Genomic DNA, 16,411 nt, shown 5'->3' with positions numbered 1-16,411 from the left:
GGCCAGACTTGTTAGCCTACTAAATCTTAAAGGCCCTATCCTGCTCTATCCTATGTCTATGGGGTGTAAATTCATTATTCCACTCACTCAATGTAACATTCTCGTGGTGAGTATCTCTGTCCGTTAATTACCATACCTCCCAGACAGAGGCTTTTTACCCGTTGTAACAGGATCATCATGGAAAGGCCTGCTGCTCTGACCGACAGAAAAAGGAAAACCAGGCAGATAAAGAGAGGGGGCTAGACCAACAGAGAATGGGAGAGGGGCTAGACCGACAGAGAAAGGGAGAGGGGCTAGATGGACAGAGAAAGGGAGAGGGGCTAGATGGACAGAGAAAGGGAGAGGGGCTAGACAGACAGAGAAAGGGAGAGGGTCTAGACAGAGAGAGAAAGGGAGAGGGCTAGACAGAGAGAGAAAGGGAGAGGGCTAGACAGAGAGAGAAAGGTAGAGGGGGCTAGACCGACAGAGAAAGGGAGAGGGGCTAGACGGACAGAGAAAGGGAGAGGGTCTAGACAGAGAGAGAAAGGGAGAGGGCCTAGACAGAGAGAGAAAGGGAGAGGGGCTGGACAGAGAGAGAAAGGGAGAGGGTCTAGACAGAGAGAGAAAGGGAGAGGGGCTAGACAGAGAGAGAAAGGGAGAGGGTCTAGACAGAGAGAGAAAGGGAGAGGGGCTAGACAGAGAGAGAAAGGGAGAGGGGGCTAGACCGACAGAGAAAGGGAGAGGGGCTAGACAGAGAGAGAAAGGGAGAGGGGCTAGACAGAGAGAGAAAAAGGGAGAGGGGCTAGACAGAGAGAGAAAGGGAGAGGGGCTAGACAGAGAAAGAGAAAGTGAGAGGGGCTAGACAGACAGAGACTAGAGCACACCAGACACAGAATGACAGAGACTGGAGAACCAGACACATATAATGACAGAGACTAGAGCACACCAGACACAGAATGACAGAGACTGGAGAACCAGACAAATATAATGACAGAGACTGGAGCACACCAGACACATAGAATGACAGAGACTGGAGCACACCAGACACATAGAATGACAGAGACTGGAGCACACCAGACACATAGAATGACAGAGACTGGAGCACACCAGACACATAGAATGACAGAGACTGGAGCACACCAGACACATAGAATGACAGAGACTGGAGCACACAAGACACATAGAATGACAGAGACTGGAGCACACCAGACATGTAGAATGACAGAGATGAAGAGAGGGAACAGATAGACAGAGAAAGATAGGAATATTTCAGACAGAGACACTCTGCTGTCAGTCCCACAGCTGGGCCTAATGTCTCATCATGGTATGTGAGAAGGAGCAGGATGGGACATCACTGTCTGTCTGTCTGTTTGTTTGTGATTTGATAAAAGCCTTCTCAAAAAACAGATGTGAGGAGAGAGTAAGGAATCCTTAAAGGTCCAATGCAGCCATTTTTATCTCAATATCAAATCCTTTCTGGGTGACAATTAAGCGTCTTACTGTGATTGTTTTCAATTAAAATGGTCAGAAAAGAAACAAAAAAAGCTTCTTAGCAAAAAGCAATTTCTCAAGCAAGTTTCATGACTGACCACGAGAATCAGGTTTGCAGTGAATAACCTCAATCAGACCCCCTTACACCCATAGAGGGGGAAGGAAATAACTAGTTGTGATTAACAACTCACGTCCGGTCGTAAATCAAGGGAGAAGATAAAATGGCACCGGAGCAGAAGGCAGACGTTTTATGTGCCCCCAACTGATTGAGTTTTTTTGTTTGTTTGTCTGCGTTGTTTGTAACTTGTTTTTTTACTCATTTTGTACATAATGTTGCCGCTACCGTCTATTATGACCGAAAATAACTTCTAGACATCAGAACTGCGATTTCTCACCACGGACTAGCAGAATCCTTTTTCTTCTTTTACGACTCTGACGAGCCCGAGGCGGAGGATATACGGCTCTCTCAGGAACAGGCCCCGAGCCCAGTGATCTGCGTGAAAAGGAGGCGGAGAAAGAGAGGCCGGAGAGCGGGCTGCCTGCTGAGAAGTCGTAGGTGATCGAATAAACCCCCACTTCCCTCAATTCTGCTAGCAAATGTGCAGTCTCTGAACAATAAAATTGACGAGTTACGTTTAAGATTAAACTGAACGAAGACAACATCAATGTATATCAATGATGTTGCTCTTGCTGCGGGCGATTCCCTGATCCACCTCTACGCAGACGACACCATTCTATATACTTCCGGCCCGTCTTTGGACACTGTGCTATCTAACCTCCAAACAAGCTTCAATGCCATACAACACTCCTTCCGTGGCCTCCAACTGCTCTTAAACGCTAGTAAAACCAAATGCATGCTTTTCAACCGGTCGCTGCCTGCACCTGCATGCCCGACTAGCATCACCACCCTGGATGGTTCCGACCTAGAATATGTGGACGTCTATAAGTACCTAGGTGTCTGGCTAGACTGCAAACTCTCCTTCCAGACTCATATCAAACATCTCCAATCGAAAATCAAATCAAGAGTCGGCTTTCTATTCCGCAACAAAGCCTCCTTCACTCACGCCGCCAAGCTTACCCTAGTAAAACTGACTATCCTACCGATCCTCGACTTCGGCGATGTCATCTACAAAATGGCTTCCAACACTCTACTCAGCAAACTGGATGCAGTCTATCACAGTGCCATCCGTTTTGTCACTAAAGCACCTTATACCACCCACCACTGCGACTTGTATGCTCTAGTCGGCTGGCCCTCGCTACATATTCGTCGCCAGACCCACTGGCTCCAGGTCATCTACAAGTCTATGCTAGGTAAAGCTCCGCCTTATCTCAGCTCACTGGTCACGATGGCAACACCCATCCGTAGCACGCGCTCCAGCAGGTGTATCTCACTGATCATCCCTAAAGCCAACACCTCATTTGGCCGCCTTTCGTTCCAGTACTCTGCTGCCTGTGACTGGAACGAATTGCAAAAATCGCTGAAGTTGGAGACTTTTATCTCCCTCACCAACTTCAAACATCAGCTATCTGAGCAGCTAACCGATCGCTGCAGCTGTACATAGTCTATTGGTAAATAGCCCACCCTTTTCACCTACCTCATCCCCATACTGTTTTTATTTATTTACTTTTCTGCTCTTCTGCACACCAATATCTCTACCTGTACATGACCATCTGATCATTTATCACTCCAGTGTTAATCTGCAAAATTGTAATTATTTGCCTACCTCCTCATGCCTTTTGCACACATTGTATATAGACCCCCCCTTTGTTTTCTACTGTGTTATTGACTTGTTAATTGTTTACTCCATGTGTAACTCTTTGTTGTATGCTCACACTGCTATGCTTTATCTTGGCCAGGTCGCAGTTGCAAATGAGAACTTGTTCTCAACTAGCCTACCTGGTTAAATAAAGGTGAAATAAAAAATTAAAAAATTAAAAAAACATACAGCTGGCTGGTTATACGATGTACCAGCAGGATAGAACAGTGGCGTCTGGTAAGACAAGGGGCGCCGGTCTATGTATTTTTGTAAACAACAGCTGGTGCTCGATATCTAAGGAAATCTATTGCTCACCTGAGGTAGAGTTTCTCATGATAAGCTCTAGACCACACTACCTACCTAGAGAGTTTTCATCTGTATTCTTTGTAGCTGTTTACATACCACCACAGTCAGAGGCTGGCACTAAGATAGCATTGAATGAGCTGTATTCCGCCATAAGCAAACAAGAAAACGCTCACCCAGAGACGGCGCTCCTAGTAGCCGTAGACTTTAATGCAGGGAAACTTAAATCAGTTTTAACAAATTACTATCAGCATGTTAAATGTGCAACCAGAGAGAAAATAACTCTGGTCCACCTATACTCCAAAAACAGAGACACATACAAAGCTCTCCCTCACCCTCCATTAGGCAAATCTGACCATAATTCCTTCCTCCTGATTCCTGCTTTCAGATGCTAAGCTACAGGACTGTTTTTCTAGCACAGACTGGAATATGTTCCGGGATTCTTCCTAAGGCATTGAGGAGTACACCACATCTGTCATTGACTTCATCAATAAGTGCATCGATGACATCGTCCCCACCTCCTCAACATGAGATGGAGATGATAAAATAACTTGGACAATCACTGATACGGCAGAATAGCTGTCTTAAGTAACGTGTCTTCAAAAGCACATTTAAGTAGAACCATCCTGTCACTCTGCTCAAACCATTACGCCACTCTCATCACCCCAGTGGGGAAACATCGAACCATCTTCAAAGAAGCATCTTCAATAGTAAATGGAAGGCAAAAATCAACTCTGTAGTTCTGTTCAGGACTACACGACAAGTCACTGGATACCGGACAACTATGAAGAAGGACATCAGTAGAAGAATTGTTGGAACATTTCGGGCAATCAGAGCATTACAAGTGTGCCACAAAAAGGCCCAACCCCCTTTCCAAGGCTGCCCCATTCACCGAGAGATCCCCAGTGAACCCAGACATTTCACGTAAATACATTAATGATTTCTTGCTCAAAGCGGGCGGCGGTTCGTGTGGAAAGTATATGGTTATTGTAGGTGAGAGTAGTTTGTGAATGTGGCAATGTTATCCATGTTGTCATTCTGCTTGGGATCTGTTTTTAGCGTATTACATCTCCAATATCAGTGTAGTATGCATGTTTATCCTGTGTTCCCATTTAATTAGCTAGTAAATAAATAATTAAACCAATTTGTGTAGAACAGAATCATAAGTAAAGCTCGGGTTTTTGCAGATGCAAAAGGTTATGACTGTTCAGAATGGTGATATGATACGAGGTTATTTATTTATATTTTTATTTCACCTTTATTTAACCAGGTAGGCCAGTTGAGAACAAGTTCTCATTTGCAACTGCGACCTGGCCAAGATAAAGCAAAGCAGTTTGACACATACAACAACACAGAGTTACACATGGAATAAACAAACACACAGTCAATAATACAGTAGAAAAGTCTATATACGGCATGTACAAATGAGGTAGGATAAGGGAGGTAAGGCAATAAATAGGCCATGGTGGCGAAGTAATTACAATATAGTAATTAAACACTGGAATGGTAGAATGTGCAGAAGATGAATGTGCAAATAGAGATACAGGGGTTCAAAGGAGCAAGATAAATAAATAAATACAGTATGGGGATGAGGTAGATTGGATGGGCTATTTACAGATGAGCTATGTACAAGTCCAGTGACCTGTGAGCTGCTCTGACAGCTGGTGCTTAAAGCTAGTGAGGGAGGTAAGAGTCTCCAGCTTTAGTGATTTTTGTTACGATTAAAAAGTTGTGTGTTTATGGATGTGATAGGTAAAGAACTTTTAGAGTTTCATTCAGGAGATGGTAACTCTTTAAGCAACCCCCCTTGTGATGCCCCAAATCCTAATGAGTTAATTGTTACATTATTCATTTAGTCAGGCAACAATTAAACATAGTTAGTTAAATAGATAAATAACAAATCTTCAGATTAATATTATCGTCAAATCACGGCACAAGAGTTTTGCCAGGACTGTCAGACAGTAGTCTGAGTGGGGAGGGGTGATGTCACCAGGCAGTCCAACACTCCATCCCACCAAAACAGGCAGACATTTCAGGCAATCTTTTCTTACAGCTCTTACACTATCATTTTTTTTTTTTAAATATCAGTTTTATTCCAACCTCATAGTGTGGAAATCACATTTTCAACTGCACTGGGCCTTTAATATGTGTTTACTTTAGAAGGATCTTGAACAGACTTATAATGCAAATATAGCATGTCTGCTCTGTTTGCTTTGCCACATATATTCCCTGTTTGTCCTCTATAGCTTGTCTGTCTACAATTTGTAGCCTGTGTATGTGTGTGTTTGACCCACATGCTAAGCCACTTAGCCATGTCCATGGCTGTTTATACATAAAGTCTGTTTCCGTGCTAAGTGTCTGTATTAAGCAATGTACATCTCTTTAAACAAATCTCCTCCTCACTCTCTCTCTCCTTCCAACACCCCCCCGGCCCCCTTCCAGGTGGTCCTGTCAGAGCTCTACGCCACCGGCTTCCAGCGTTCGTTCTCTGACGACGACGATCTGACCAGCGTTGCCGAGAGCGATGTGGTCTATGCCTTCCAGGCTCCGCCCCTCCACACACGGGGAGGCTCCACAAGAATCTCGGGTAACCATGGCTGCATCCACAGCCCCAAGTGTGTGTGTGTGTGTGTTTTTCTCTCTCTCTCTCTCTCTCTCTCTCTCTCTCTCTCTCTCTCTCTCTCTCTCTCTCTCTCTCTCTCTCTCTCAGGCTAGCCTGAAGCTATTTGGCTTCAGCACAATGGATTTGTTGAACACTATAGTGCAGTTCTTAGCTGTTTCAATTTCATGGACAGGTACTGTATTTCTGTCTAGGTTATTACATTTTCTCAGACAGTGTCCCTGACGGTCTCATATCTAGCTCAGGGCTTGATGTACTGAGGTAAAGGCTCGCTCTCACTCATACACACACGACACACATACACTCACTCTCTCACATACTTGAATCGTGAACGTGGTTGAGATGGAGCCAGCCTTGCATCACATCCCTTTGAAATCAGCCCCAGATTTGCCAGGCGCCGTCAAATTAACTATTGATATGGCGAGTGCACATGCACGCATGTACGCACACACACATGCACACACACACCTTTTTTCACCTGTTGACTCCTATCTAGTTGACCCGTTTCCAAAAGGAGGGTGTCTTAACTCTTATCCCTGGGGGACGCCCGACCGAAAGGCTACGCTCAGAGCAACACACCGCTAAACGAAACCCTTACTGTGTTTTTCCAACGTTCTTTAGCTCCTGAAAAGGGCCACATCAATAATTCAATAATGTGCTCAAAGGAGTCATGAAAAATGTACGATCCTCAATCTCTCTCCGGGAACGATAGAATGATATCTTTATCACCTGGAGACAGAGGAGAGAAAATAATGTCCCAGCGCTAATGGAGGTGATCAGACTAAGGGTAGAGGAGAGAAAATAATGTCCCAGCGCTAATGGAGGTGATCAGACTAAGGGTAGAGGAGAGAAAATAATGTCCCAGCGCTAATGGAGGTGATCAGACTAAGGGTAGAGGAGAGAAAATAATGTCCCAGCGCTAATGGAGGTGATCAGACTAAGGGTAGAGGAGAGAAAATAATGTCCCAGCGCTAATGGAGGTGATCAGACTAAGGGTAGAGGAGAGAAAATAATGTCCCAGCGCTAATGGAGGTGATCAGACTAAGGGTAGAGGAGAGAAAATAATGTCCCAGCGCTAATGGAGGTGATCAGATTAAGGGTAGAGGAGAGAAAATAATGTCCCAGCGCTAATGGAGGTGATCAGACTAAGGGTAGAGGACAGAGGAAGAGGCACACACACACACCGACACACTCATTAGCACACATGCATTACGCACATGTATACAATAACTATCTATTTTTTATACACACTCTACTGTGAATGATGAATGAACTCCTATTACCAATGTAATGATTCAAAACCTGAGCTGAACTGATTAGACTCAACATAACATGCATTCAGGTACTGCAACCGTCATTACTGTTTCTGACAGCTCCCTGCCATCTTAACTACCCCACAGTCTCCATAACAATGGCGGGTCATTTCACAACAGCTAAACGCTCGTAACAGGTTTATTGAATAGGGTCTTCATTGCTTTAATGGAATAGATTGAATAGAAGCCTGAGTAACATTGTGTGTGCGTGTGTGCGCGTGCGTGTGTGTGTGTGTGCGCACGTGCACTGTTAGCTTTACAGAGCTGTGGAGAGGACGTGATGAGATATTGTTACATCCTATTGTTGTCTAATTGGATCGTGTGCTCCTTATTGTGCTGGTTAAGTAGCCAATTACTGTAATCATCTGTAATCATCACTCAATCAGAACCCCTGGGTGATGTGGATGTAATCAAATGAGCCATTGAAATATGCATTATTATATGCACTATAACGCTGTGGGTTCAGCATACGGTACCGCATTCACCCACTTTGTTTTATCGAACAGCTATAGAAATGTTATACTGAACAATGGGGCTGGGTTGATAATATATTTTAGGATGTAGGCTAGGCTGTAATGATATTTTCATGCCAAGCCACAATTAATAAGGAAATTGTCCTAATTAAGAATTCATTGGTGTGACGGCTCTGTCTGCTGAGTCTGTCACAAACAAGACCCAGACATTCCTACCTCTTGTGGCCACAGAAAGATGATGTGGAACCTTGGCAGACTGTTAGAGCCTCATTTCAATGGGGCCATGTTAGAATGCGACATCCTGTCAGTAAACTGCTGTCATCGTCGGAAAAAAACAACGGATGCTTACGTATATGTATATGGGCGAGCATTCAAACCACTGCTGTCTCCACCCATATTGACTGTATTAAGCTTGTAGTATCTCCCTCTCTTCCGCTGTAGAAATATGTATAATTATGGACACCGTTGGCTGTTTAAACCTGTGACCAGACAGGCCCTCATTTGGCGGTACAAATCAGCCAGGCACGACCCACCCTCACTCTCTCTCTCTCTCTCTCTCTCTCTCACACATGTACACACATCCCAGCCCCTCCTTTGGCTGGTACATGTGTGCCTTAGCCTATGTGTCACTCCCCCCTTGGGCTACAGACAGACGGTCACACAGTTGACCCCCAGCGTGGTCCAGTCTCCTCACCATGATTAATGGCCCTGTGTGTGTAATCTCATTTCACGTGAGTGTGTGTGTGAGTGTGTATGCGTGCAGGCATGTCTGCCTGTCTGTCTATCTCTGTGTCGTGTGTGTGTGTGTGCCTCATAACTCTCTCTACAACATCGGCACAATCTGAGCCCCAGCGGGCACAGCAGAGGCACAAAGCCAATCTGCTCACTGGCTAATAAAAGTCCCAAATTGAAACGGGGAATTTGGTTAGCGAAGGAAAGGTTACGATTTCTCATGTCGGATAAGAGGAAGTAGCTCAGCGGGGGACTGGGAATCAGGCCCATTGCCTCCTGGTGGGGAGTCAAAATTAGCAGAGCCTAAGAAATTTGTTGAAAACATTGGGGGAGAGAGAGAGAGAGAGAGAGAGGTATACAATACACACTGGCTGGTAGAACAATGGCATGTGTTTGTGTTGCACTGGCAGAAGAGAAGGACAAATATAACTTTAGGTGAGATGTTTTTAGGCGGAAGTCATAGTCTATTTTAAGAGACGGATTTTATGGATGGGGGTTTTGCTCTGGAGGAATCGTCTCCACCGTTTCATGGTTCTGAATTTCTGTTGAGTTTTCATATTAGAAGTTATTGGAAACCACAGGAAGACATTCTTAGGGATATTGGATCAACCCTTCTCCTTCATATACTGTAGTAATGAGATTTGTTATTTGGGGAAACAGTGTAGCCATGGAGTCAAGCGCACATGATAGAAAACACTCAAAAAATCAAGGAAACCTATTTCATCTCTCAACAGAACAGATATGTCAGTTGTCTATTACAGTACATAAAACCTTCCGTTTGAGGAAATCTTTGAAACTTTCCTACCAACTTTTGTAGACACTCTTACTCTACAAAAGGCCTGTTGTCCCTGAGGTAATCAAAGAGTCTATCAAGCTCTCGAGACAGAGTTGTCTGTTTGGTGAGGTCAGAGAACCAGTGCTGAGAGGGGGTTTGTGTGAAAGAAGAGGTGCCCTCTGGGAAAGGTGGCGAAGCAGGGACATATCCACCCAGATAAAGAAATCTGTCAATGGACACAGACACACACAAGCACACACGCACACACACTCTCACTCTTTCTCCACCATTGTATTCAGTATTCATCTCCCTTCACAATGGACAGAGGAGTTCTATGGAAAGTCCTCAGGTAGAATCTCAGTGCGAGTTTCCTTTCATCCTATCACAATGCTAAAAGCTATTGACTGGAGACATGGTTGGGGTTGAATGTTGTGTAGCTCTGAGGTGTTTGTCTGAGCAGTGGAGGATGCATTGGCACTTACACAGAGCCCATTAGCTCTGCCCTTAGTGGGCACATTTTATTATTATATATATATTTACACACTCAAGCAAGCATCTTTAAACCAACACACACACACACACACACACACACAGGTTGTGGATGTATCTGCTAATGGGTGGTGAAGAGAATGCTGAGAAAAAGGCCCAGCTGTGCTCAATGGCTCAGCCCACATATCTCCATCTGCTTTTACAAGGCAGTTTTTCAATGATTGATGATGAGCTGTTTAAACCCATCATCAGAAGTACTTGGGATAGAAATACTGTAGTTTGAAAGTTGAATGGGAACCATTTGACAAATATGAACTTTGTTCGATCAGATTTGTTGAATGTGCGCCAATCTGGTCAATGAAACGACTGTGTTCGATTGACTCCTTTAACGCATCTATTGGGATAGCCGAAGAACCCCTTTGGAGACCTTTTTTCTAAGAGTACAGTTGAAGTTGGAAGTTAACATACACTATATACACTACATACAGTGGGGCAAAAAAAGTATTTAGTCAGCCACCAATTGTGCAAGTTCTCCCACTTAAAAAGATGAGAGGCCTGTAATTTTCATCATAGGTACACTTCAACTATGACAGACAAAATTAGAAAATCAAATCCAGAAAATCACATTGTAGGATTTTTTATGAATTTATTTGCAAATTATGGTGGAAAATAAGTATTTGGTCACCTACAAACAAGCAAGATTTCTGGCTCTTACAGACCTGTAATTTCTTCTTTAAGAGGCTCCTCTGTCCTCCACTCGTTACCTGTATTAATGGCACCTGTTTGAACTTGTTATCAGTATAAAAGACACCTGTCCACAACCTCAAACAGTGTAAATAGCTTTTTGCCCCACTGTATACTTGTTTTTCAACCACTCCACAAATTTCTTTTTAACAAACTATAGTTTTGGCAAGTCGGTTAGGACATCTACTTTGCGCATGATACAAGTCATTTTTCCAACAATTGTTTACAGACAGATTATTTAACTTATAATTCACTGTATCACAATTCCAGTGGGTCAGAAGTTTACATACACTAAGTTGAGGCAGGAAAATTATATGGATATATTGAAGCAACATCTCAAGACATCAGTCAGGAAGTTAAAGCTTGGTCGCAAATGGGTCTTTCAAATGGACAATGACCCCAAGCATACTTCCAAAGTTGTGGCAAAATGGCTTAAAGACAACAAAGTCAAGGTATTGGAGTGGCCATCACAAAGCCCTGACCTCATTCCCATAGAAAATTTGTGGGCAGAACTGAAAAAGCATGTGCGAGCAAGGAGGCCTACAAACCTGACTCAGTTACACCAGCTCTGTCAGGGGGAATGGGCCAAAATTCACCCAACTTATTGTGGGAAGCTTGTGGAAGGCTACCCGAAACGTTTGACCCAAGTTAAACAATTTAAAGGCAATGCTACCAAATACTAATTGTATGTGAACTTCTGACAAACTGGGAATGTAATGAAAGATATCAAATCTGAAATAATCATTCTCTCTACTATTATTCTGACATTTCACATTCTTAAAATAAAGTGGTGATCCTAACTGACCAAAGACAGGGAATTTTTACTCGGATTAAATGTCAGGAATTGTGAAAAACTGAGTTTAAATGTATTTGGCTGAGGTGTATGTAAACTTCCGACTTCAACTGTATGTTGAAAGACAGTCTTTTAGCTGTTAGCAGCATGGCCGTGGTGTTTCATCTCTGTCACTGATATACTGTTACGTCAACATAATTGCTTCAGAAACATGAGTTAATTGTTTTCCTCATCGTTATTGTTTACTTCTGAGTAAACATCCGGAGTAGTGTCATGGCATATTTTCCACAATCCAATCAGAGATAGGCAGGATGGGGCGATAGCCATTCAGAAAGAGGGAGGGCACAGGTCTAAAGTCAGTAAAGAATGCCATCCATGTGAATAGACCAGTTGTGTAGTTGTGGTTTTAGACTCTAGTTATACACCCACAGAGGATGCATCAGCCTGATCACAATCACAACCACATACCAACATTCCATCAGTGAGCCAGCTCTTCCCCTGCTTGTCTTACAGCCTCTATAATCTCTGACTTTCTGTGTCATATAATTTACTGGATTTTAGACATAAGACCCAAGATTTTAGACATAAGACCCAAGATTTTAGACCCTATTTCCTTTTTTTACTAATTCACTATAGATAGCACAGATAGATACTTTATCAAGATACATGTTGCCGAGATACCGGGAGGCAACCGTGGAATCAATCATAGGGGTCGGAGGTCTTTGGGGACCTGGTGTGGCGGTGATGAGATGCAGGTTTGGGATCCGGCAAGGGGGAGCAGGTGTGGCAGGTTTATACAGTGCCTCTCTCTCGCTCTCTCTCTCTCTCTCTCTGCTGTCTTCCTCCATCTGTCATTTACTCAAGCAGTAGACAACTCAGGTGTCCTCTGGTCACCTGTGGTGACGGCAACCAGACACAGGAAATGTTGCGATGTCTGTCTCGTCTAGAGCTACCCCCTGGGTATTTTTAGCTCAGAGTGTGGACAGAATTGACAGGGGTCACTCGTCTAGGTGACAAACCAAAGACAGCTAAGCTTGTAGTAGCAGAAAAGCATTTGAAAAGCATGATTTTGTGATATTTACTAGTACACAGTAATAATTGATTTCGGTTGAGCATTCAATTCAGCAGTCACAGGCACAACAACCAGCTGGAATGTTATGGTCAGACTAAACTGAAGCAGCTCTGTATGTGCTGAAGCCTGCAGGCTCGCCAGATAACAACAGCTTTATGCCTATGACCTATATTCACAAATAGGTTGTAAACCCACTTTTATTTTTCTACTGACATCTCAAAAGTATTATGTTTTAATCCCCCTGTCATAGAAGAGACTAGTATGTCAAGTCATCATCAATGAGCCAGTATTCATATATTCTCACTATCTTGTCAGACAGAGATAATCGAGTCGTCATCCGGCATGATGGTACTTCAGGGAACACAGTTTTAAATAAGGCTCTGTTATTAAAACTAGCTTAAAGGAGTGAAGCAAAAAAAAAGTAGGCCTTAGTAACTGCGGTGAAGAAGTAGATCCCTGGGGGTTACTTTAAAAAAAAATATATATATATATATTAGAGCCGTAGTTATTTTGGTGTTCATTACAATACGTATCCCTCCTCCTATCTGACTGTGAGACAGGTGCTGCGGGTGCTCTGGTGCAGTGTGCTACAGTGTTCCAATGTCCTCGTGCGACCACCCTGCATCCCTACATCTTCTATACTGAACAAATATATAAACCAAACATGCAATAATTTCAACGATTTTACAGTTCATATAATGAAATCAATCTATTGAAAAAAAAATCATTAGGCCCTAATCTATGGATTTCACTTGACTGGGCAGGGGCGCAGCGATAGGAGGGGTGTGGAGGGCATACCCACTGGGGAGCCAGGCCAAGCCAATCAGAATGATTTTTTCTCCACAAAATGGCTTAATTACAGACCGAAATATTCCTCGGTTTCATCAGCTGTCCTGGTGGCTGTTTTCAGACGATACCGTGGCTGAGGAATCCGGATGTGGAGGTCCTGGGCTGGTGTGGTAGGGTGTGAGGCCGGTAGGGTGTACAGCTGTATTCTCTAAAATGGTGTTGGAGGTAGTTTATGGTAGAGAAATGAACATTAAATTCTCTGGCAACAGCTTTAGTGGACATTCCTGCAGTCAGCATGCCAATTGCACCCTCCCTCAAAACTTGAGACATCTGTAGAATTGTGTTGTGTGATAAAACTATACATTTTAGAGTGGCATTTCATTGTCCCCAGCACAAGGTGCTCCTGTGTAATGAGCATGCTGTTTAATCCGCTTCTTGATATGCCCCACCTGTCAGATGGATGTATTATATTGGCAAAGGAGAAATGCTCACTAACAGGGATGTAAACAAATATGTGCACAACATTTGAGAGAAATAAGCTTTTTGTGTGTATGGAACATGTCTTGGATCTTTTATTTTAAGGCCATGAAACATGGGACCAACACTTTACATGTTGTGTTTATTTTTGGTCAGTATACACGTTCAAAGGTTTGGGGTCACTTAGAAATGTCCATGTTTTTGAAAAAAAAGCTTATTTTTTTGTCCATTAAAATAGCATGAAATTGATCAGAAATACAGTGTAGACATTGTTATTGTTGTAAATGACTATTGAAGCATGAAACTGTAGATTTTTTTATGGAATATCTACGTAGGCATACAGAGGGCCATTATTAGCAACCATCACTCCTGTGTTCCAATGGCACGTTGTGTTAACTAATCCAAATGTATAATTGAATTAGGCTAATTGATCATTAGAAAACCCTTTTGCAATTATGTTAGCACAGCTGAAAACTGTTGTGCTGATGAAACTGAGACTGGTGTTTTGTGGGTACTATTTAATGACGCTGCCAGTTGAGGACTTGTGAGGCGTCTGTTTCTCAAGCTAAACACTCTAATGTACTTGTCCTCTTGCTCAGTTGTGCACCGGGGCCTCCCACTCCTCTTTCAATTCTGGTTAGAGCCAGGGAGTAGTACACAGCGTTGTACGAGATCTTCAGTTTCTTGGCAATTTCTTGCATGGAATAGCCTTTGTTTCTTAGAACAAGAACAGACTGACGAGTTTCAGAAGAAAGTGCTTTGTTTCTGGCAATTTTCAGGCTGTAATCGAACCCACAAATGATGATGCTCCAGACACTCAACTAGTCTAAAGAAGGCCCGTTTTATTGCTTCTTTAATCAGAACAACAGTTTTCAGCTCTGCTAACATAATTGCAAAAGGGTTTTCTAATGATCAATTAGCATTTTAAAATTATCAACTTGTATTAGTTAACACAATGTGCCATTGGAACACAGGAGTGATGGTTGCTGATAATGGACCTCTGTACACCTATGTACTGTAGATATTCCATTAAAAAAATCTGCTGTTTCTAGCTACAATAGTCATTTACAACATTAACCATGTCTACACTGTATTTCTGATCAATTTGATGTTTCTCTCAAAAACAAGGAAATGTCTAAGTGACCCCAAACTTTTTAACGGTAGTGTATATCAACTCTAGACACTGATTTTGTTCACTGCAGTATTGATACAATGAAGTTAATTAGGTAAGCCCCAAAGCATCAATGGAATATTGGAGTAGGTAAGCCCCAAAGCATCAATGGAATGTTGGAGTAGGTAAGCCCCAAAGCAGCAATGGAATATTGGAGTAGGTAAGCCCCAAAGCAGCAATGGAATATTGGATTAGGTAAGCCCCAAAGCATCAATGGAATATTGGAGTAGGTAAGGCCCAAAGCAGCAATGGAATATTGGAGTAGGTAAGCCTCAAAGCAGCAATGGAATATTGGAGTAGGTAAGCCCCAAAGCAGCAATGGAATATTGGAGTAGGTAAGCCCCAAAGCATCAATGGAATATTGGAGTAGGTAAGCCCCAAAGCAGCAATGGAATATTGGAGTAGGTAAGCCTCAAAGCAGCAATGTAATATTGGAGTAGGTAAGCCCCAAAGCAGCAATGGAATATTGGAGTAGGTAAGCCCCAAAGCAGCAATGGAATATTGGAGTAGGTAAGCCCCAAAGCATCAATGGAATAGCTAAAGAAAGAGAGAGAGAGATAATTGTAGTGTGTGTGTCTGCGTGTGGAAAAAGTATAGTGGAATAGTAGGTCTAAAAAGAGGGGGGGGGGCGGAGAAAGAGAGCGATAGAGAGACAGAAGTAGGGAGGGAGATGGAGATGAAGAGCTGTGGGAGTGTGACAATTGTAATTAAACAGCTCAGTCCCTGAAGAGACACTTCAGCGACACTCCCCTTCTACTAGCACTGCCCTCCTACTCTCTCCTCCTTGTCTCTCTCTCTCTCTCTCTCTCTCTCACTCTATATATCCCTCTCTCCTGGCTGGCTGAGAAAGAAGGAATGAGGGCGAGGTTGTGAGAATGGGAGTCTGGCATGGGGTTCTCCCCTCAGACCCTGTCTGGAAGATAGAGCAGCCAGCCAGACAGACCCACCCACACTCCTCACAGACTCAGCTATCCCAACAGAGCACTGTCATTTTAGGACATAGAAGTGTAGGTTTTGTATATGTTTAAAATAGAATACTGGTATCGTCTTGTGGGAGAAGTAAGCTTTTGTGTCCTTAGTATTTAATTATTTGCTTATGCTCCTTATTGTCGTGGTAACAGGCTAGCCTTTCTGTGTGGATTGAAATGAAGCTGACTTTGACCTTTCAGTGCCTTTTACCTTCCCATTGGGGAATTCAATAACAGAGAGGGGGACGAGTCTAATATGGGGGGGGGGTACTTGATTAAAATGGAATACTTGATTATTCATTCACTTAGTCTTACTCACCAAAGGCCATGCACTGGTGAATACATTCGTTGATACTCAAGTGGTGGCCTTTTCTCTGCCAGCTTCGATATCTGAGTTGACATGATACGATGTTACAATACACTTCCTGTGCTCCTGAATGATTAGAGTTTCTCAGTACATGCACC

At 43.2% G+C, this 16,411-nt stretch overlaps 1 protein-coding gene across 2 annotated transcripts in view; it reads left to right on the top strand.

Annotated features, from left to right (window-relative positions):
• LOC109865958 (ubiquitin carboxyl-terminal hydrolase 43) overlaps positions 1–16,411 on the top strand; it is a 120,620-nt gene that overhangs the window by 77,635 nt on the left and 26,574 nt on the right. For both annotated transcript variants that reach the window (XM_020454473.2, XM_031799461.1), the window contains exon 6: positions 5,973–6,117. In XM_020454473.2, the coding sequence (XP_020310062.2) occupies positions 5,973–6,117 (145 nt within the window). The remainder of the gene's footprint in view (positions 1–5,972; positions 6,118–16,411) is intronic.

Source organism: Oncorhynchus kisutch, linkage group LG20, assembly GCF_002021735.2.
Source record: "Oncorhynchus kisutch isolate 150728-3 linkage group LG20, Okis_V2, whole genome shotgun sequence".
Lineage (NCBI taxonomy): Eukaryota > Metazoa > Chordata > Actinopteri > Salmoniformes > Salmonidae > Oncorhynchus > Oncorhynchus kisutch.
Note: the sequence above shows the minus strand (reverse complement) of the source record. Positions and strands in the feature narration are given on the sequence as shown.